Consider the following 23,230-nt stretch of genomic DNA (forward strand, 5'->3'; position numbering starts at 1 on the left):
GCAGGATAGTGGAGTAAGGGGGAGTCACGATCAGACGGACTCGGCATCTAAACACTGTTCCACCAAAAACAGACACCAAACCTACAGAATGGGATAGTGGAGTAAGGGGAGGTTATGATAAGACGGGCCTGGCACCTAAACACAAACCCCACAAAGATGACATCTACCAAACTAGCAAGAAAGTGGAGTAAGGGGGAGTTACGGTCAGACAAACTCGGCACCTAAACACTATTCTGCAAATAAAACTGATACCAAACCCAGAGAGTGGGATAGTGGAGTAAGGGGAGGCCACGATAAGACGGGCCTCCACCTAAACACTAAAACGATGACATCTACCAATCCAGAAGCAGACGTAATCATCTACCAAACGATATGTTTTATATTAAATAAAGGGAAGAACTTCCCACTAAACCAAATCCATGGCCTAAGGCCAAATGGAAAGATTGCAAAATCATATTCTAAAAAACAGGAATCAGCTTCGGCTCTCCTATGTCTTGTCTGCGATATCACTTATGTGGAAGCAGACGTTAAACACCAAGAACGAACGAAACCAGAAAATATATATTAGTTGAGGTGTGATTTACCAATAATGTATGCACCGTGTGACTTATTTGTCAGTATGTGAATTACTATTTGGATGGATAAAACTACACCCCGGTAAGACCAGAATTGATTTGTGCGCATTTTATCATTTTTCCGTAATATGAATGAATTTGTAATAGTCGATTGACGCAAGTATTAAAAATATGGAACATATTAATGAAGTAATAATGTATTGGTATCTTTAGGCATATTCTGTTCAGAAGAAGAATGAATAGTACCCAGGGTTTCCCGAAAAATGTGTTAATTCCTGTTCCGATTTCGAACTAGCCGTTAAATATTCGTGATTAATGTAAACATGCCAACGTAGTGACTGATCTATAAGATTACATGTCATTTCGGTCCCGCGTCATTTCAGACTTATGTCATTTCGGACTCCAAAAAATATGTCCTCAACATTTCGGACTCGGGTAGGTGACGTTTCGGGCTCGGTCAGGCGACTTTTCGTACTCGGACTGGCGACTTTTCGGACTCAATAAAATCTGAAAAATTCTATGTATAGTATAGTATATATTTGTAATAACTGTTTTTTCTTTCGTTTTAGGTGAGGCTGAAAACAGACCATTCATAATAATAAAGAAATTAAACATTGTTAGTTGTGTTTTATTTATCCCATACAGACCTTAAGCCTGTCGTACACGAGCAAATTTTCTTTGACAAATGGAGATTTGTCAAATAAATTTGCTCATGTACGAGAGGAAATTTGCCACATTTTCATTTGCCATATGAGATTTGACAAAAGCTGGCATGCATTTTTCGACGCAGGGGCAAATGTATTTGCTGGCTTCGTACACGGTCAAAGAAAATTTGAAGAGACCGTCAAAGAAATTTGTTCAATTTTCTTTGATCGTGTACGACCAACTTTACGCATGTTATTTATCCCATACAGACCATACATTAATCTCGGCTTTGTTTCACTAATCAACAAAAGGTAAGTAGCGGTGTTTTGGCGATCAATTATCGTAAATAATCTAAACTTACCCATCAAAATACAGATTAAATGCAATAATCACTGATCAGTTAAATAAAACAATAATATTAGTTTTACTTCAAGTTCAATTGCGTATGGTCTGTATGGGATAAATAAAACACAAAAGGCAAGTATTAATTTCTTTATTATTGTGATGGGCGCCGATCAGTTATAAGTAAAACAAAAGGCAAGTAATATTGGTTTTACTTCAAGTTCAATTGCATATGGTCTGTATGGGATAAATAAAACACAACTAACAATGTTTAATTTGTTTATTATTGTGAATGGTCTGTTTTTAGCCTCACCTAAAACGAAAGAAAAAACAGAGTTTTTCAGATTTTATTGTGTCCGAAACATCGCCAGTCCGAGTCCGAAACATCGGCAGTCCGAGTCCGAAAAGCCGCCTGACCGAGTCCGAAAAGTCGCAGAGTAAGTCCGAAAAGTCGCCTGACTGAGCCCGAAACGACGTTTGTGTTGAGTCCGAAATGACGCAGGACCGAAATGACGTGCTACCATCTATAATAATTAAAGTGTAACATGTATTTCACCTAAAATAAACGAGGAGAGGCATGTTTTAATTAAAACACCGAGTCACACCGTGTTTCCAACACCGAGGCAGTGCTATCGTGTCACTCGATATTCGCTCGGTGTTCACTCGGTAAATCACGGAATTCCACGATAAAAAACATGGTAAAAATCACCTTTTCTCATATTCAGTTCAAAATGGTGACCATCAGTTGACTGAAATCAAAATTCTGATTTCATAAATTTTTAGGCATTTCTTCCATGATTCAGAAAATGTAACTCCCATGTCTGTAAGTAAAATATTGCAAAAGCCTTAGTGATTTTTCACGTTTCAAGATGGTGGCACTTCCGGTTCAATCAACAGACTTCATATTTTGTGTACACATCAGTACTTTCTTAGCTGGTACAGAAATAAAAATTTCAAGGTAATCTGACCTATATTTCATTGATTTTTTTGAAAACTTTGATCCTTAATTTCAGCAAGGGGAGATAGTAAGAAAATTTCTAATGACATCTTTCAAATCGCATTGGTAAGATCTACCTGCATACTAAATTTCATGAAAATCGTCCCAACTATTAAAGAAGAAAAAATTAGTAAAATCGGTCAAAAAACCACAAAGTTAAAGATATGTTGGTTAATTTCTTAGTTCGTAAAGTTTAGTGCTTTCGGATTTGTAAAACGTTTTAAAAATATGTATAATCAAAAGCTACCACCCATTTTTGGGGGGGGTAGGTCCAAGTTTCTGAAAGATCCCATGGTTAGATTCTGTGAAATCCGATTTGCAGGAAAAAAAAATAACAGAAACAATAAGCTTTCATACTTAATAATTTTAACAAAAACAATAGTGTTTCACACAAGCTACGCAATGTGAAACCCTAACTAGAACTGCGATGCAGTAATGACGGGTTTCAATGGTGCCACATTACCATTGAACTTATGTCACTTCAGGTGCCACATTACCCGTGAACTCATTTCAATTCCGGTACCAATGAAACTTTTAAGGGAAGACGCTAGAACTTAGCAATTTGTGGAAATGTTTACAATCGTATTGATCCAATCTATATGTCACTTGGAATCAAATATCATAATTTTAAACGAATAATAATTATAACGCACTTAAAAAAAATATCGTTTTGAAGGCTAAAAATACAGTTTTTGCCAAAATGACAATACTTTCGGTGATAATGAAAATGTTAAATTAGTTCTACGAAATCAGAAATGGCATAAGGTATCACATGGTAAAAATTGTATAAAAATCAAATAATAATTGACACTTTTCTAGACCCAAAACCTTGAAAAGTGACTTGTAGTTTGTAGTAAGTCGTCTATTTCTCTGGAACCGTACAAGTTAGAAACCATTTTGCGATATCTAGGTGTTCGCATGGGTTCATTGAATGAACTTCATTCTCTTTGTTCATTGTAAGCAAATATATTAATTTTAAAAAAATTACAAATATGACTCAGATGAATAAAATATTTGTTTTAAAGGCTAAAAATAGAGTTTATGTCAAAATGACGCCATTTTTGATGATATTGAAAATGTGAAATTGGTTCCGTCCAGTCAAAGGTGTCATTAGGCATCACTTGGTGAAAAAAACTCGAAAAAATCTGACTATAATAATTAACTCCTTTACAGGCAAAATAACGTGGAAAGTGACTCGTGAAAAATTGTCTATTTCTTGGCATCTGCTAATATTACAAATTAGTTTTGACATACATAGTCTTCGTTTGGATTTTTGCTACAGGTTAATATGAAAGTTGTCAAGAAATATTTTAAAATATAAAAAGCCTGAATGCAATGTAAATAGCTCATATTTACACCTTTTCTTCACCTTTAAATCAAAATGGCGCAAATACAAAACCGAAATAAAAAAAACTATGCTGAAACAAGAAATATATCAAAATATGATGACGCTGGATGGGTTGTAAATAGCTTATTTTTACACCTTTTTTCACCTTTTAATCGAAAAGGCCCAAAAACGAAATCAAAATTAAAAAAACTGAGTCCAATATTATATGCGCGTCTACAGGGCGCATCTGTACCGAAGTGGTACCGAACTGTCAAAATTGTAGGTTTTGTCGAAATTTACGTCGGTTCCAACAGGAAACTTTACTGGCAACAAAAAATTGACATCTTGAACAACGGAGCATATGAACTCTGTTTTATACAAATCGAACAATAAATAATTCATCTTCGAAGATTCATCGAGAATCAAAAATCAAAAGTAGCACAGCTATCTGCCATGTCTCTGGATATGTCAATATGCATCATATGTTAAAATCCAATGATTACTGTTAATACTACGGCATCTTTTTAAAAAACGACAACTTTGGTGATTTCGGACATTTCGCATTGTCACAGAACACCCGAAATAGCTTTAATCTCTAAGTCACACCCACTTTCCCAGTGAAACCGAAGAAATCGTATCGATCCGACATGTAGTTTCTGAGACAATCAAATTGGAAAAAAAAAAAATAATAATAACTAGATCTGCTACTGTCCCATGCAGATATGAAAGCTTTTATATTTATCATCACATGACATGGATTATATCAAGTATCTTAAAAGAAAAAAAGAACAAGAAAAAATAATTATCAAAATCGGTGAAAAACTCGCGAAGTTACAAGTCTAAATATAGTGAGAAACATTGCACCCAGGCAAAAAAATAATCTGAAAACTAAAGGGAAATAACTGAGACTTGGATTGCTGTAATCGGAATGACTTCCCGTTCCAGAAGTTTCAGATAAATGGATCAAGCCATTTAAAAATGTGACGGATGAGAAAATGAAATAAAAATAGCGGGAAAGAACTAAAAAAAAAAGGCAGGAAAATATAGAAACTTAAACAGAAGTAATATTTTTTGAATCAGATTGACCTCAGCTGTTCGAATATTATGGTTAAATTTGTACATTTTGAAAATTAAAGACATAAATTGTCCTGTAAACAACTTCGTCATCATGTAAAAGGTCAAAGGCGAAATTTGATATTTTGAAATTTTCAAACACTAAAAATTTGACCGTGATCCCGGGCTATCCTGAAATTAGGGCTGTACGATATTCTCGATATAGTCATTTATCGTGATATGGTATTTTCAGACCCAACTACGATATAATAATGTGGCCAAAAATCGTCGATATAGTGGTTTATCGAATATCGCCAAAAACTCCAAATATTGAAAAAAATTATCATAAAAATAGATAATAAATACACTACATGTATATACAGCAGTGGAAATTAGCCGACAGCAATAAACTATAATAAAGCTAATGTTTTGAGAATCGTTAAATGTTGAAAACACTTGCGCAGTGTCGCAGCCGGTTTTCACTGCATCGTGTATGCGTTACTTTTACTTTGTTTTTAGTCGACAATAAATTGTCAGTTGTTACAACATGTAAAGCTTAGGCCTACTAAAGTGGAAATTAGCCGACGGCAATAAACTATAATAAAGCTAATGTTTTGAGAATCGTTAAATGTTGAAAACACTTGCACAGTGTCGCAGCCGTTTTTCACTGCATCGTGTATGCGTTACTTTTACTTTGTTTTTAGTCGACAATAAATTGTCAGTTGTTACTACATGTAAAGCTTAGGCCTACTAAATGCCTGAAATGTCCCACTACCGTGGCTAATTACCAGGCTATAAATAGGTTGTCATATTTTTAAAAAACAAATATTTTTAGAAAACTCTACAAAACTTAATTTCCGAAAGCAAGAATAAAACGATCTATAAATAGATTACTGTCACTGTTAGGCCAGGAATACCGCAGCCAATCGAATGCTTGAATGGAAGATAGTCCGGATCATTTAGTAATTGAGCTAGAATGTTCAAACTTGGTGTATGTGTTTATTAGGTCAATGCCTTGATGGAGTTCGAAGATGAGCATTTTCCGCTTAGGGTAAGCAGAGATAAGCAATTTGATTGGTTGATGCTTTGGGACACGATAACTCTCTTCCTAATTGGGCTAGAATGTTCAAACTTGGTGTATGTGTTGATTAGGCTAATGCCTTGATGGAGTTCGAAGATGAGCATTTTCCGCTTAGGGTAAGCAGAGATAAGCAATTTGATTGGTTGATGCTTTGGGACACGATAACTTTTAATTGAGCTAGAATGTTCAAACTTGGTGTATGTGTTTATTAGGTCAATGCCTTGATGGAGTTCGAAGATGAGCATTTTCCGCTTAGGGTAAGCAGAGATAAGCAATTTGATTGGTTGATACTTTGGGGCACGATAACTCTCTTCCTAATTGAGCTAGAATGTTCAAACTTGGTGTATGTGTTGATTAGGTCAATGCCTTGATGGAGTTCGAAGATGAGCATTTTCCGCTTAGGGTAAGCAGAGATAAGCAATTTGATTGGTTGATGCTTTGGGACACAATAACTTTAGTTCTAATTAAGTGAGATTGATGAAACTTGGTGTATAGTTTCATTACAGTAATACCTTGACTAAGTTTGATAATGAGCATTTTCTGCTCAGGGTAAGCAGAGCGATACGCAATTTGATTGGTCGAGACTTTGGAAAACAATAACTCTCCTACTTTGATTGTCCCCCGCCTTTCGAAGAAAGCAGGGAAGTATTAAAATGGGTTCGTCCGTCTGTCTGTTTGTCTGTCTGTCCGTTCCGCTTATTTGTGATAAATTTATATGTGTCCTCTAATTATTTTCCTATTTCGGCGGGGGACATCAGCCTCACTGTTGGCTTGTTTTTTTTGTAAGTCAAATAAATTTTAAAATGTTTCTAACGATAGTAAGTAGTAAGAAGCCTTTAATTTCATAAAATTGTAAAGTCACGTGGATCACGTGACTTTTGAGCATATAAAGATGAAAAACCGATGCAAGTTTGCTTAAACTGAACATGCACACGTAACTTGAACTGGAAAAACAAATTAAAATTGTTGTTTTCATCTTTGTTAGAAAATGCTGCGCCTTTCAAATGTAGAACGTCTGCATGCTATAGGTTGGCTCTATGCTGGTCAGTCTGTGGTCACTGTTGCAAGAGCCTTTAATTGTTCACGCCAGACAATAATTAATCTTAGAATGAGAGTGCTTCAAACTGGAACTATTGCCGACCGCCCAAGGGCGGGGGCGCCACGTGTGACGTCACTCCAGGAAGATCAAGCAATAAGATTACGTCATCTTAGAAACAAATTTGTCACTGCAACCTCCACAAGTAGAGAGATGTTTGGTGGAAGGGTAACTGCACAAACTGTTCGAAATCGCCCTCAGGCTGCTGGTCTTCGAGCTCAGAGGCCCTATAATGGACCAATATTGACACCTCGTCATCGCCGTAACAGACTTGTGTGGGCCACAAGACACATAAGATTTACTCAAAGACAGTGGAATTCAGTTGTCTTTAGTGACGAATCTCGATTCACTTTGAGATTTGCCGATGGCAGGGCCCGAGTGTACCGCAGACGAGGTGAAATAACGCTCAAGTATGCCTCAGACTCAGAGAAGTTGACCGATTTGGTGGTGGCAGCGTCATGGTTTGGGGTTCTTTTTGTGCACATGAACGCTCTCCTCTTGTTGTTGTCCAAGGGAACTTAAATGCTGTCCAGTACAGGGATCAGATTTTGCAACCTGTTCTTCTTCCGTTTATGCAGAGACATGGGCCTGGACTAACGTTTCAACAAGACAATGCTTGACCCCATACAGCAATTGCTACCCAGAATTTTTTAAGAAATGCTGGTGTCCCTGGATTGGCCGTCGCTTAGCCCTGACCTTAATCCTATTGAACACATCTGGGTCGAACTGGTTCGACGTGTTTGTCAGCAAGTGAAACCACCACTGACGTTGCAGGACCTTCAACATGCTCTTTCTGAGCAGTGGCGACGTCTTCCTCGGGTAGTGTTTACTAATGTTCTGAGATCCATGAGAAGATGTTGTGTGGCAGTACGAGACGCTAAAGGAGGCCACAACCGTTACTAAACACTTTATTCCGATTGTTCTCCAAGTCTGTGAATTTTATTTTGGGGGGTACTGTGACATCACGAACGTTATCAATGTCAAGGACTTTCGGCTAGACGTATTCTTGCTTTCTGTTGATGTCAAGGTCGTCTGTGCACAAGATAACACTAAGATAGTTGCCTTAAACCAAATATTAAAAATCTGGTCCCAAAAATCCCGAGTGTCAAGTTTTTAATTTGGCTGAGTTTTTATCATTGAAAAAAATGCCAATATTGATATTGTCTCTTTTTGCAATATCATACAGCCCTACCTGAAATGTATTAATTTCAGAAATAAGAGATGAATTGAACATATTACAGCCTATTGTGTTTATTTACATGCCCTTTAATGTAGATTTTTCACTATTTTTCATATTCACTTCAAATTGGTGACCATCAGTTGACCTAAATCAAATTTCTGCTCTAAACGTTTTTTTAGACATTCCTTCAAGAATTCAGAAAAAGTAACTCCCATGTCTGTAAGTATAATATCGATAGACTTCATAGGTCAAATAAATCATTTGAGAAATTAATGGCACACGTCACATTTCCAGAATTCATTGTTTAATTTATATTAAAAAGTATCAAATTATATCTTGTTTATTGTTTGTTTCATGACATTAGCTGCCACTGCAACCAGTATCCGAACCTTGTCCTAATTGTGTTAGATCAACCCACAGACTCAGTAATTTAGATTTAGGTCTAAAACGATTCTGTCTGAATATCTTTCCAAAACGTTTCCAAAGTGTTGGATCTATGTGAAACATTTTTACACCCAATAGTGATGAAAAAGCTCATCGAAAATTAGATTGAATGAATAGGCCTATATACCCATCCTTGATTTGTTAAAAACAATGTAGGCTCATGCCACAAGACAATTCATTGGCTGCCAACATTTTGGGCACTGGTCAATTTAGAGCATTATAACAATTTATTATATATCTGGTAACTTAGATTCCTTTATATTGCCAGACAGTCAAAATGGGTGAAACAGGTTATCTATACAAGAAATTACATGAAGATTTTATTGATGGTCACAATGGAACTACAATGTCAGAAGTTTCTACAATTGCTGCAGTATCAGTAATAGCTGTTTTACTCAGAGATAGTGTGATGATCGCTCTAAGTTTACAAACCTTGCAAGTCCGGTAAGAGTAATTCAAGTCAAGATGATGACAATTTTAAAAATAGGTTACTTTTTTGCAAAGACTCGGCTAATGAAGACAGGCATACACCATGTAGTGTGCCATGAGCGAATTTTTCCCGGACAGCGGCGCCGTGGCCAACTCTTACTTTGAATAGCAACTTATTTCGAATACAGCACCTTACACTAGAGGTTTCAGGTCACGTGACTTTAGCGTGAAATCGGACAGCCAGCGGCTGAAATATAGCCCACTTCAATCTGCGATTCTGAATTACTATTTTATGTTAATGTATAACTAGCAATTGCATTGTAATAGTTAATATCAGTCTCAATATCTGCAAAGATTCGGGCTCAAAAACTATCGAAATGTAAGCGAAATTACCGTTTATTTACAGGAGACGCTCGCGGGAAAATACCGCTCTGACGTCACACAGCCGGGGATTATCCATTGCTACGGCTCACTTCATTGGTGAATCCGCACGTTAGTTTCCGGGAGATTTTCATATAGAACCAATCAAACGGTAGATAACATTTTTATACGCCCACATTAAAATGTGGTCGTATTTTGTCGTCGCCCCCGTCCGTCGGTCCGTCCGTCTGTCCGTTCGTCCGTCCGTCGGTCCAGCGTCCACAATTGCTTGTGGACGCTCTAGAGGCTAATGTTAATATCCGATTGACTTTAAATTTATACACTCCTATGGCCGAATGGTTAGCACGTGCTCGCTGTATAAGGCCTGTCATTGAGTCATAAGGAGTAGGGTCGTCTGTCCAACCTCGTGGGTTTCCTCCGGTTTCCTCCCACTGCTAAAGACCCCTACGCGCAAGCGAATTATTGAAATAAAAAAATTAAACCATATGTTAGTCCTGAAATGACATAGTTTGTGTCGAGTGGACGTTAAACCCCATTTCTCTCTTTTCATACACAGATATATCAATTAGGCTCTCTATAGAAGGAGTTCCCCAAAAAATATTAGATTGCCTTTTTGCGCTAGTCTACTTTTATATAGAATTCCGACTGCCAAGGGATCTTTTACGATCACACCAATGTGTACACGGGACTTTGTAATCGCTTTCATGTCAGCTACTCAAATATGTAATTGGTTCAAAAATTGATTGAATATTCAATGAAATATCGCCAATTTTCTGGTTTCGTGCACGTTAAAGATTTGACGTCACTAACATATAAAAATTTAATATCAATTACATATATATTCCATGCTCAAACAACGTCATGCCTTTTATCTCAGGTGCAATATTCTATACTACTGTATGAAACTACTGCAAACACTTAACAAATTGGGCTTGCTTATAAACAGCGCGAGCCGTCGATTTCTGTCTAGATGATTACCGTTATAAGATAATTTAGACAAAGAAGCAACAATATTAATTCAAAGACTAATTATTACACACCGCAATCAACTATTTCTGTTACAGGGTCACTAAACCCATATTTTGGATAGAAGAAAACACTCATAGTTGAAATAATTTCAGTTCAAATATCATCATTGTGAAAGAAAAAAAGCACTCTTCAATAGGCGCTATACGTTGACAAAACGTACAGATTGTATCCCCCCCCCCTTATGTTTCGCTTAACAATGAAAGATGCCGTGTTCAATTTTCGATCCCTTTGTTCTGCTACTCCTGAAATTTGGAACTGTTGTACAATGGTTTTATATATAACACTACTGATAGGCTTCTCTGTAGAAGAAGTTCCAAAAATATTATGTTGACTTTTCGAGAAATACACCTCTAAAAATGCTCCAAATTGTAAAAATACGACGTTTTCGATTTTCAATCTCTTTTTTCGGCTACCCCTGACATTTCAAAAAATGATACAATGGTTTCACACAACAGAGTACCCATTAGTCTCTCGATTGAGAAAGTTTTTAAAAAATCGTTGGCGGCGTTTCCCAGAAACATGCGTCTAAAGTTGCTCGAAATCGCAAAATACCTTACTTTTCAAAGTCACACATCTTTTTTTTTTTTTGATAGAAACTTCTCGCTTAAGTACCATCTTGTAGATAATTCATGTGACTATCAAACAACATTATACTTTAACTACTCGGTAAACATGCAATTGATACATCGCATTTTGCACACAGGCACCCATTATTCAGAATTTTGTCAAATTTTAGATACCCTTTTTGACCACTTCCGGTGATTAGAGCATTTTCATTTATAGTTCATGAACTAGTTTGGACCTTCGACTTCATATTCTATAAATTTTAGAAAAATCGTTGCAGCCGTTTTAAAAAAATAAAAACTCTACGATTTGACCAAAATGCGAAAAAAAGTCAAAAATCAAAGTTTACATTTCAGAAAAAAACTTATATTGTTGGAATCGGATTGATGTCAGCTATCCAAAAATATAACTAATTTCAAAATTCCCAAAAATAAAAAATTTAGAAAATTTTGAAAATTTTCAATTTTTCTCCAAAAAAATGAGAGCGACAAAGTTTCTAAATTCCACAGTTTTGAACTGCTTTCTGCTCGGAAATGTCTCCTGCTATCCGAAAATGTACATATCTCAAAAATCGATTGAGAATTAACAGAGTTATGGCCGATTATCAATTTTCGTGCACGTTAAAGATTTGACTCATTTCCACTATGCGCACAAATTTTGAAAGAGCTTTCAAACCTCTATCTCTTATAGTTGCTGAGATCTAGCTTCCCCCAATAAAAAAAAAATAATAATATTAATCTTAGTAATAACAATAGTCTTTCACCGAAGGTGAAAGCCTAACTAGAACTGCGATGCAGTAATGACGGGTTTCACCGGTGCCACGTTACCCTTGAACTTATGTCAGTTCTGGTGCCACGTTACCCTTGAACTTACATCACTTTCAGTACCAATACTAGAACCGATAAACAGGTTTCCACATAAACATTGCAGACGTGTTATAAAATGGACGCAGAATCAATCAAACCAAGGAATATCAATTCCATTAATACATTTGTTACCATGTGTTACATATTTCAAAACAGTGATCCTGACAAAATTTGTTACTAACTTACCGCCAAGTTAGCTGACTTTCTAACAGGAAATTAAAATGCAAAAAAAATCTTAAAATTGTTATTTTCTCGACAAGGGAAGATGCTAGAAACAATTTTTGGACATCTATATATCGTATTGATTCAATCTATATGTCCATTGGAGTCAAATATCATAATGTTAAACGAATGATAAATATAACTCACTTAAAAAAAAATGTTTGTTTTGAAGGCTAAAAATACAGTTTTTTGCAAAAATGACATTACTTCCGGTGATAAGAAAATGTTGAATTAGTTCTATGAAATCATAAATGGCATCACATGGTGAAAATTTTATGAAAATCGAATAATAATTGCCACTTTTATAGACCAAAATGAAATGAAATGAAATGGAGTTTAACGTCCTACTGTTCTGCCCCTAACCTGGGCTAATGAAGACGGGCATACGCCATACAGTGTGCTATGAGGGAAATTTTGCCCGGACAGCGGCACTTTGGCCTACTCTTATATCGAATTCCAACTGCCAAGGGATCTTTTACGTACACGGGACCTCAGTTTTTCGTCCCATCCGAACGACTAGACAGCTGTCCTTGTCAGGCCCTCCGTCCTGCATCACTGACAAGGGGAAACCACGCCGGAAAATCAGAATAAACTTTCTCGGCCAATGCAGGGATCGAACACCCGACCTCCAGGGTAGCGTGCCAGCGTTTTACCCACTTAGCCACGTGATCCCCCTTTTATAGACCAAAACCTTGAAAAGTAACTTGAAGAAAACTGTCTATTTCTCTGCAACCGTACAGGTTAGAAACCATTTTGTGGTATCTGTATGATCGTATGGGTTCATTCTATTTGGGTTCATTTTATTTGTTGATTGGAATTAAATATCATAATTTTAAAAACATTACAAATCAGACTCATTTGAAAAAATATCTGTTTTGAAGGCTAAATGACGTCATTTCCAGTGACAGTGTTAATGTTAAAATGGTTTGACCTATTTAAAATTGGCATTAGGCATCAAATGGTAAAAATAAATTGAAAATCAAATGATAATAGACTCTTTTACAGGCAAAATAATGCCAAAAGTGATGCATACAAAATTGCCTATTTCTCGGCAACTGCTCATATTACAAACTAATTTCGACACAGATTGTCTTTGTATAGATAGATGGTACAAGTTTATGAACATTACATAGAAATATTTTAAATAATGAAAAGCCTGAATGGGTTGTAAATGGCGTAAATTTACGCCCCTTTTCACCTTTAAGTCGAAATGGCACAAACACAAAACCCAAATGAACAAAATTGAGTTTAACATTTTTTGCGCTTGTCATGGGTCATTTTTATACGCCCACATTTTCATGTGGACGTATTATGCCGTCGCCCCTGTCCGTCCGTCCGTCCGTCCACAATTGTTTGTGGACTCTCTACAGGTCACAATTCTTATCCGATTTTGACGAAACTTGAAATATAGGTTTATAACCCAAAGATCTTGGTTCCTTTCGATATTCGCGCATATCGGACCCTAACTTCCTGAATTATGGCCCCTGATTGTACGAAAAATTGCGTTTTTAGCTTGTGGACCCTATAGAGGTCATAATTTTTTATCCGATTTAAAAAAACGTAGAGGTCACAATTTTTATCCGATTTTGTTGAAACTTGAAATATAAGTTTATAACCCAAAGATCTCAGTTCCTTTCGTTGTTCGCGCATATCGGACCATAACTTCGTGAATTATGGCCCCTGATTGTACGAAAAATCGCGTTTTTAGCTTGTGGACCCTATAGAGGTCATTATTTTTATCCGATTTAAAAAACCGTATTATGATATCACCGTTACACCCTAAGGAAGGTTGAGTTCGAATTTCGTGAAAATCGGCCCAAAATTGACAGACAAAATGGCCGCCATTTCTTCTCAAATAGCGTAAAAATATGGTATATCAAGGTTGTGGACCCTATAGAGGTCACAATTTTTATCCGATTTTGTTGAAACTTGAAATGTAAGTTTATAACACAAAGATCTCAGTTCCTTTCGATATTCGCGCATATTGAATTGTAATTTCCTGAATTATGGCCCTTGATAGTAGGAAAAATCACTTTCTTGTTAGCTTGTTCTCTATCCATCTCTCGAAAATGTGGGCGTATCCTGCCTGGCAGCCGCTGGTGCTTGATCTATCAGATTTGTAAAAATTAATATTTGCTTCCAAAAAGACGGGTCAAAATTGTAAATTCGGGCAAAATTATGTCACTTCCAGTGTCAACAGAAATCTTTATCGGTAACAAAAAAGTTGAGAATTTGCATCGTGAAACATATGAAATTTGTTTTATACATATCAGGCAATAAATAATGAATCTAGAGTCCATCAACGAAACATACGCCCACCGGGCAGTCAACAAGAGTTGTCGCATATTTTTACTTTTTTCAGTAATGAAACTTCTATAATACACTACAATCTGAGAACAACTCATTAAGTAATTATCAGAAAATCATTAGAATATGTTTGGTTTTTATAAAGATCTGCCCCTTGCTAACATTTAGTATACGAAACATTGAATATCATGGATTTAGCTGTTCAAGTTATCAAAATTCATTGAAAATCAATATACTTGTTCGTCTCAAGACCTTAAACTCTGTGTATGAATCTAAAGTCAATCGGATGATAACATAAACCTCTATAGCGTCACAAGATTTTTTAAAGTGATCAAGGGCCATAACTTTGGCAGTAATTATCGGAAATCGTTGAAAATCAATAGGATTCTTCGTTTCATGACCTCAAACTATTCGAACACTCTGTATAAATTTAAAGTCAGTCGGATAAATATTTAGCCACTAGAGCGTCCACAAGAATTTTTGGAGAGATCAAGGGCCATAACTCTGGCAGTAATTATCGGAAATCGCTGAAAATCAATAGGCTTCTTCGTCTCATGACCTTAAACACTGTGTATAAATTTAAAGTCAATTGGATATTAACTTTAGCCTCTAGAGCGTCCTGTACAAGCAATTGTGGATGCTGGACGGGGGCGACGACAATATACAACCACATTTCAATGTAGGCGTATAATTAAAAAGGATAAAAAAATCTTAAAAAGTGATACTGAGAAAATTGGTTATTTCTCGACAAGGGAAGATGCTAGAAGCAATTTTTTGACATCTCTATGATCGTATTGATTCAATAGATATGTCCATTGGAATCAAATATCATAATGTTAAACAAATGAGCATTGCACATGTGTTATAAAAAAGACGCAGAAGCAACTGAAGCCAGCAATATCAATTCCATTGATACATTTTGTTACCATGTGTTACACGCATGTCAAAAAAGTAATCCTGACAAAATTTGTTACTAACTTACCTCTAAGTTAGTTGACTTTCTAATGGGAATTTATCGACAAGGGAAGATGCCAGAAGCAATTTTTGGACATCTATATGATGGTATTGATCCAATCTATGTCACATGTGTAATAAATATAACTCATTCAAAAAAATGTTTTTGCCAAAATGACATTACTTTCAGTGATAATGAAAATGTTAAATTAGTTCTATGAAATCATACATGGCATAAGGCATCACGTGTTGAAAATTTTATGAAAATCGAATAATAATTGACACTTTATAGACCAAAAATCATGAAAAGTGACTTGTAGAAAATTGTCTATTTCACTACAACGGTACAAGTTAGAAACCATTTTGTGCTATCTGTATGATCGTATGACTTTATGCCATTTGTTGATTTGAATCAAATATCATAATTTTAAAAACATTAAAAATAAGAATCATTTGAATAAAATATTTATTTTTAAGGCTAAAAATACAGTTTTTGCCGAAATGATGTCATTTCTGGTGACAGTGAAAATGTTAAATTGGTTTGACCCAGAGCCTTATATATAGAGAGTCTGGCCAACCCATGTCCCGATAATGATTGGCTAATGGTAGTCACGTGACATGTGGAGGCCATTATGTTACCTACTAAAAAGAATCGTCTGCATAATAGCCTATAATTTGAGGTGTTTTTAAATGACATAAATTGTATGTTGTGTGGCCGTGAAATGCCACGCAAAAGATGGGCAAGGGATTCATATGCACAGGTTGCCAAAAATGCAGAAAGGCGTCAATTGTGGGAAGTGAAAGTAAAAAGTAGGCTAGTGGATGGAAGCCTGGTATAGGCAGTGGACTGGGCACGATTATATGGCTTAGATCTTTACTCTCGCTAAAAGGCCGGGAACCGCCTTTCCGATTTTTTAAATTGATGGATAGAGCAAAAATGATGTTAACTAGAATTGCGCGCAATGCCGAAGGCTTTCACGGTCGCAAAGGCGTCACACGATCGCCAGATATATGACAAAAGACTATCCCCACCACTCCCCCCCCCCCCCAAAAAAAAACCCCACACTCTAGCATAACTCAGATATTGACCCCTAAACATGCCCCAACACGGAAAAATACGCTGTTTTCAATTTTCGATCTCTTTTTTCGGCTACCCATGACAATTAGAAAAATTGTACAAGGGTTTCACACAATACACTACCCAGTAGAATCTCGATTGAGCAAGTTTGAAAGAAATCATTGGCGGCTTTTCGGAGAAAAGTAATTATATAACTGTTAAATTAAACAACGGATAACTCCTACCTCTTAAAATGATTTATATAATTAGTAAATAATTATTATTATCTAATGATTGTTGTTTTGTGACATATATAGTGTAACCAATATATACATTGTACTTTTATAATCAATATGATACTGTGCAGTAGTCATGTTTCTGTTCTTATGAATTTAATTTCTTCATGCAATATTTGTAAATCGCCAGTAGGAATAAATGTCTCTTATATGGATACATTATGCTGGCTGGAAATTACACGGTAGGCTAGCCTTGGGGACTGTTTGTAAATCGCCAGTAGGAATAAATGTTTCTTATATAGATTCATTATGCTGCGTGGAATTTGCACGGTAGGCTAGCCTTTGGGACTGCGCTGTATCATACGGTCTGTCATTGAGCCAACTGGCGGGGTTTCGATTCCCCGGTTGTACGTGTCAAGGAGTAGGGTCGCCTGTCCAACCTCGTGGTTTTTCTCCGGGTCCTCCGGTTTCCTCCCACTGCTAATGACCCCTATGCGCAAGCGAATTATTGAAATAAAAAATAATGAAACGTATGTTAGTCCCGAAATGACCTCTAAACATGCTCGTACAGCGGCGCTAGTCTTCTTTTATATAGAATTCCTACTGCCAAGGGATCTTTTACGGCTACACCGATGTGTACACGGGACTTCGGAATCGCGTTCATGTCAGCTACTCAAATATGTAACTGGTTCAAAAATTGATTGAATATTCAATGAAATATCGCCAATTTTCTGGTTTCGTGCACGTTAAAGATTTGACGTCACTAATAAAATTTTAATATTAATTACAGATAAAGTCCATGCTCAAACAGCGTCAAGCCTTTTATCACAGGTACAATATTCGATACTACTGTACGATACTACTGCAACTGCTTAACAAATTGGACTTTCTTATAAACAGCGCGAGCCGTCGATTTCTATCCAGATGATTACCGGTATAAGATAATTTTGACAAAGAAGCAACAATATTAATTCAAAGACTAATTATTACACACAGCTATAAACTATTTCTGTTACAGGGTCACTATACCCATATTTTGGATAGAAGAAAACACTCATAGTTGAAATAATTTTAGTTCAAATATCATCACTGATAAAAGCACTCTTGAATTGGCTCTATACGTTGACAAAACGTACAGATTGTATCCCCTCTTATGTTTCGCTTAACAATGAAAGGTGCCGCGTTCAATTTTCGATCCCTTTGTTCTGCTACTCCTGAAATTTGGAACTGTTGTACAATGGTTTTATATATAACACTACTGATAGGCCTCTCTGTAGAAGAAGTTCCAAAAAAATATTATGTTGACTTTTCGAGAAATAGACCTCTAAAAATGCTCCAAATCGTAAAAATACGACGTTTTCGATTTTCGATCTCATTTTTCGGCTACCCCTGACATTTAAAAAAATGAGACAGTGGTTTCACACAACAGAGTACCCATTTATCTCTCGATTGAGAAAGTTTTAAAAAAATCGTTGTGGGCGTTTCCGAGAAACATGCGTCTAAAGTTGCTCGAAATCGCAAAATACCTTACTTTTCAAGGTCATATAACTTTTTTAGTTTTTGATAGAAACTTGTCGCTGAAGTACCATCTGACTGGCTATTAAACGATATAAAACTTTAACTAAACAACAAGAACACGCATTTTCCGCACAGACGCCCATTTTTCACAATTTTGTCAAAGTTTGGATACCTTTCTTGACTACTTCCGGTGATTAGGGGATTTTTTATTTATAGTTCATGGACTGGTCTGGTCCTTCGACTTCATATTCCTGAAGTTTCAGAAAAATCGTTGGAGCCGTTTTAAAAAAATAAGAACTCTACGATTTGACCAAAATGCGAAAAAAAGTGAAAAATCAAAGTCAACATTTCAGAACAAAACTTATATTGTTGGAATCGGATTGATGTCAGCTATCCAAAAATATAACTGAAATTTCAAAATTCCCAAAAATAAAAATTTTAGAAAATTTTCCATTTTTCACCAAAAAAATGAGATCGACAAAGTTTCTAATTTCCACAGTTTTGAACTGCTATCTGCTCAGAAATGTCTCCAGCTATCCAAAAATGTAAATATCTGAATAATCCATTGAGAATTAAGAGAATAATGGCCGATTTTCAATTTTCGTGCACGTTAAAGATTTGACGCATTTCCGCTATGCGCACAAATTTCGAAATAGCTTTAAGCAGTAGCTGCACACCACTTTTCCAACAGAAAATCAAATTTCAAACCTCTATCTCTTATAGTTGCTGAGATCTAGCTTCCCCCAATAAAAAAAAAAATAATAGTAATATTAATCTTAGTAATAACAATAGCCTTTCACCGAAGGTGAAAGCCTAACTAGCAGCCTTCACATGTGGCATTCAGTATGTATAATATTTATAAAATTATCTGAATAAGAATTATATTTTTTCTCGTCATAACACGAAGCTGCTACGCGGTCAAGTAATTGTCCAATGAAAATCGTTTGATCACGTCAGGTGATTAGTCACGTGATCATTGTTTATAAACAATACCACGATCTGGTCAACTGAACTAATCTTGTTTTATGTGTGTTTATTGATAGTTTGGGCTTTGCGGAAACGATATTTCATCAAGGATTGGCACGAAATTGATGCAGGGTAATCGTGGCACACTTATATCTTTTGACATGTTGAATTTGAGCTTCAAACTCAGTGCAAATTGCGTCATATGTATCGTCATGTATGTACACTCATGTATGCTGTTTTCAATAATGGGGGAAGGTCTGGTGACAACTGGCCCAGAGCTACAAATCATTATTTATTTTCCATTTTTTTTTTACTGAGCTGAGAATTCACTCATATTTCGACCACCTTTTACTAGCTTGAATCTGAATATTGGGGGAAAATTTCTGATGGATAATTTCTTGACAGTCTTTCTATTAGATCTAATGAATGGTGGTTATATTTCTGCCAAGGTACACTAAATCTGACCAAATTCTTAACTGAGTAAAACAGATTTTTGTGGCCCCAACCTGTAAGTCCCAAACTATGATTTCCATCAGGCCATAATTGTATGTACATTAGACCTGTATACTAAAATTTAATTTTTCGTCATTTTGCAAAATAAGTGCCGGCATTGCAAACCAACATAGATCGAAGAATGTTCGACTAACCGCAGGTTACTTGTACATGTCTATGTTTGATATGCAAAACAATGCTACATACAGCAATTGACATACTCTAAAGGCAATGCACAATAATAAGACAAAAATATTATTAATTTTGTATTTATTAACAAGTTCAATTTTTAACTGGGAGATAAATTTAGAAAAAAAACAGTCATAACAATAACAATGCATAATACGATGTGTAAAAGACCTCAAAATATTCATGACAGTAAAACCCAATTAAACTCTCATTTGTTCATAAAATATTACTAAAATTGAAAAGACATGTCATGTATGCACACACCGTATACTGCTCTTAAAAGCACTTTGAGCATGCTCATGGGTGGATTTGGCACTCAAAAAATGTAATTTATTATTATTGTATGTCAATATTCATCAATATCATCATCTGATAAGTCATCAGAATCAATTTCTGTTGTTGTAAGTATAGTTTTATTGCAATCCCTACATCCACAAAGATCAGTGCATGGGAGATTTGCAAGTCTACATGAACATCTTTTAGAGTCGCAGTTAGTTTTGCAATTGCAATGTATACATAGTACCTTTTTGTTCATACAAATCGCAAACAATTCTTCTAAAATGTTAATGAGGGTGTCATCGATGGTGAAACTACTGCCAAGTTTTATGAAGGCCTTAACGAATTTTTGATTCTTAATCATAACTTCATAAGGCTGTGACTGTACATGATAACGGTCGATGGTATCTTTATCTCTTTTTTGGTGAAGGAGTTGAAGGACTGTCTGGTTGGATGTCGGCTGTTTCGTAAACCTGGCTGTTTCGTACTTAGTTCATTCGTACCTCACATGAGCTGTTTCGTACGTCACATTGTACCTTAAATTGATTCGTACCTTTTCCTATGTTGTTTAAATCAGTTAAAAGAAATTGAAGTAAAGGTGAAACGATTTGATCAAACGGCTGCACTTAATTTATAAAAATGGCTGCCGAACGAGCATATAGCTACGATGATTTAATAACAAGAATTTTATGCATTGCATTGATAATTACATGAATATGAAACATTTAAATCACATACCACAGCCTGTTAAAATATTAAAAAGAAATTAGCTACAATGATTTAATAACAAAAAGCGAATTGTATGCATTTAAAAAAAAATAATAGAAATTTCCATATTGATATTACACAGCCTGCCCAATAGTAGTAATTCACACACAAAGAATATATATTTAAACTAAAATTGCTTCAGCATTTCACTAAATTTACATCGGTTACGATCGAAAGCCATTTTCATGCAGTTGGGTTTCAGTAACAGAATTGCCTCGTGATATACATGTAACCGTATATCCGGTCCATGATATAACAAATAACATATCAAAGAAACGCGTGCGCCCATCTTCACACGTAGGCACCTATTGGAGACTTGCTGTGTTCTATTTTTAGGCTTAAATAACCAAATCATATCAGAAAGCATGCAGTTCCACCTTACAGTGAGTTAAATTGATTTAAGGGTTATTATGTAATGAATAATACATTACGTGTCGCATTTTGGAATTCTTAGTATGTTCAATCGTTTTTAACCGCTTTAACAACCAAATCAATTATCGTCAATAATCACAAATGACAATAACAACTCACCCAGCAGAATGTGTTCAATAATTAACACCAGATTAAATATATACTTTTTCAATCGTTTTTTTAATCTGCTTTAATAATCACCATTCAATTGTCGTCAATAATCACAACTCACTGAACAGAATGGGTTGATAATCAACACCAGATTTCAAAAAAGGCAGGTAATCGTTTGTTTATTATTTCAATTTCTTTCAACAGCATATAGATTTATATTAATTTCTTTCAATAACATATAGGAAAAGGTACGAATCAATTTGAGGTACAAATCACTTGTGTATTCTAATTCTCGTTCGGCAGCCACTTTTATAAATTTAGCGCAACCGTTGGATTTAGTAAAAGGAACTAATCAATTTGAGGTACAAATCTCGTGCATATTCTAATTCTGGTTCGGCATATTCAATTTCTTTCAACTGATTTCAGCAACATAGGAAAAGGTACGAATCAGTTTGAGGTACGAAGTGAGGTACGAATGAACTGAGTACTAAACAGCCAGGTTACGAAACAGTCTGCACCCGTCTGGTTGGGTCTCAGATGCTGCTGGTGCCGCCCTTTTCAAGGCTCTCTTTTCTGAATGCTGGATCTGTTGTTTATCACAGAAGCGAGAATAGCATTTGGAGTGATAACCGTACACCTTCAATGCTTCTTCTTTTGAGCCTACAAAAAGTTAAAAATTACAGCCCAACTTTGAATAAAGTTTATATTTTGAAAAAAATAAATGCATATGACCTAGTTTTCAAAATTTGCAGTATCTAGTCAGTATGAAATAGATCTCCTACTGCAATATCAAAATAAACTTAGATATTGCTTTAAACATTTATATTCAACATGCCATTTATATTTTATTTTGTTTATTACTATTACCATTTGCAGAGACAGTTTAATAAACTACTGGCATAGGTTGTTTCCGAATCCATATATAATTTAGTATTTATTGTATTTCGTATGCAAATGTATGCTAAATAAATACTGTTTAAACCAAAAATGTGTCTGTTTAAATAATGCATAGACATAAAGAATCCGTAGTCATTTCAGTGTAAGAAAGAGAGAAAAAAAATTAATGTACTTCAGGGCTACTTTACCTTCAAACACATCATGATAAACGGCAATTTTTTGCTCTTCTCCGTAGAGATTTTGTCACTGAGAAGCGTAGTTCACAGCAGCATTCCAACTGGTATCACTAAACTGAACTAATTTGCCAGGATCCTTGATTGCCTGGCGAATAAGGCACTTCCTACTTCAAGAAACTTAGTCAAGACGATGAAAAAATAATCAAACACGCGTTTTTGTTGATATTTACATCAGTGCCCGAAATGACGATTTTTCTGTTTGCTGATTGGCTGAAATCCCGGGTCCTGAACTTTCAGGCACAAATTCTCCTAACCTTTTCACCTGCGCATTAATATGGCCTGCGCATTAATATGGCTGCGAAAAAGACCAAGTCCGCGAAAACAAAATAATTAAAAGTTATAAAAATATTTTGAAGCAGTCACTTATGGAAAAGGAGATGAGAAGGAATGTCATTATTCGTTTTATGTATTTTTATATGCCCACATTGAAATGTGGTCGTATATTGTCGTCGCCCCCATCCGTCCGTCCGTCTTTAAATTTATATACAGTGTTTAAGGCCATGAAACGAAGAAGCCTATTGATTTTCAGCGATTTCCGATAATTACTGCCAGAGTTATGGCCCTTGATCACTTCAAAAAAT

General features: G+C 35.7%; 1 protein-coding gene across 30 annotated transcripts in view; it reads left to right on the forward strand.

Annotated features, from left to right (window-relative positions):
- Positions 1-23,230, forward strand: part of LOC126818826 (phosphatidylinositol-glycan biosynthesis class W protein) — a 112,313-nt gene that overhangs the window by 22,664 nt on the left and 66,419 nt on the right. For 6 of the 30 annotated variants that reach the window (XM_050546435.2, XM_050546445.2, XM_050546440.2 and 3 more), the window contains exons 2-3: positions 8,437-8,515; positions 9,009-9,184. The exons of 2 other annotated variants lie outside the window; for them this stretch is intronic. In XM_050546435.2, coding sequence (XP_050402392.1) covers positions 8,510-8,515; positions 9,009-9,184 — 182 coding nt within the window. In that variant the 5' untranslated portion in view covers positions 8,437-8,509. 22 more of the 30 variants (XM_050546446.2, XM_050546448.2, XM_050546450.2 and 19 more) reach the window with 19 other exon arrangements.

Source organism: Patella vulgata, chromosome 4, assembly GCF_932274485.2.
Source record: "Patella vulgata chromosome 4, xgPatVulg1.2, whole genome shotgun sequence".
Lineage (NCBI taxonomy): Eukaryota > Metazoa > Mollusca > Gastropoda > Patellidae > Patella > Patella vulgata.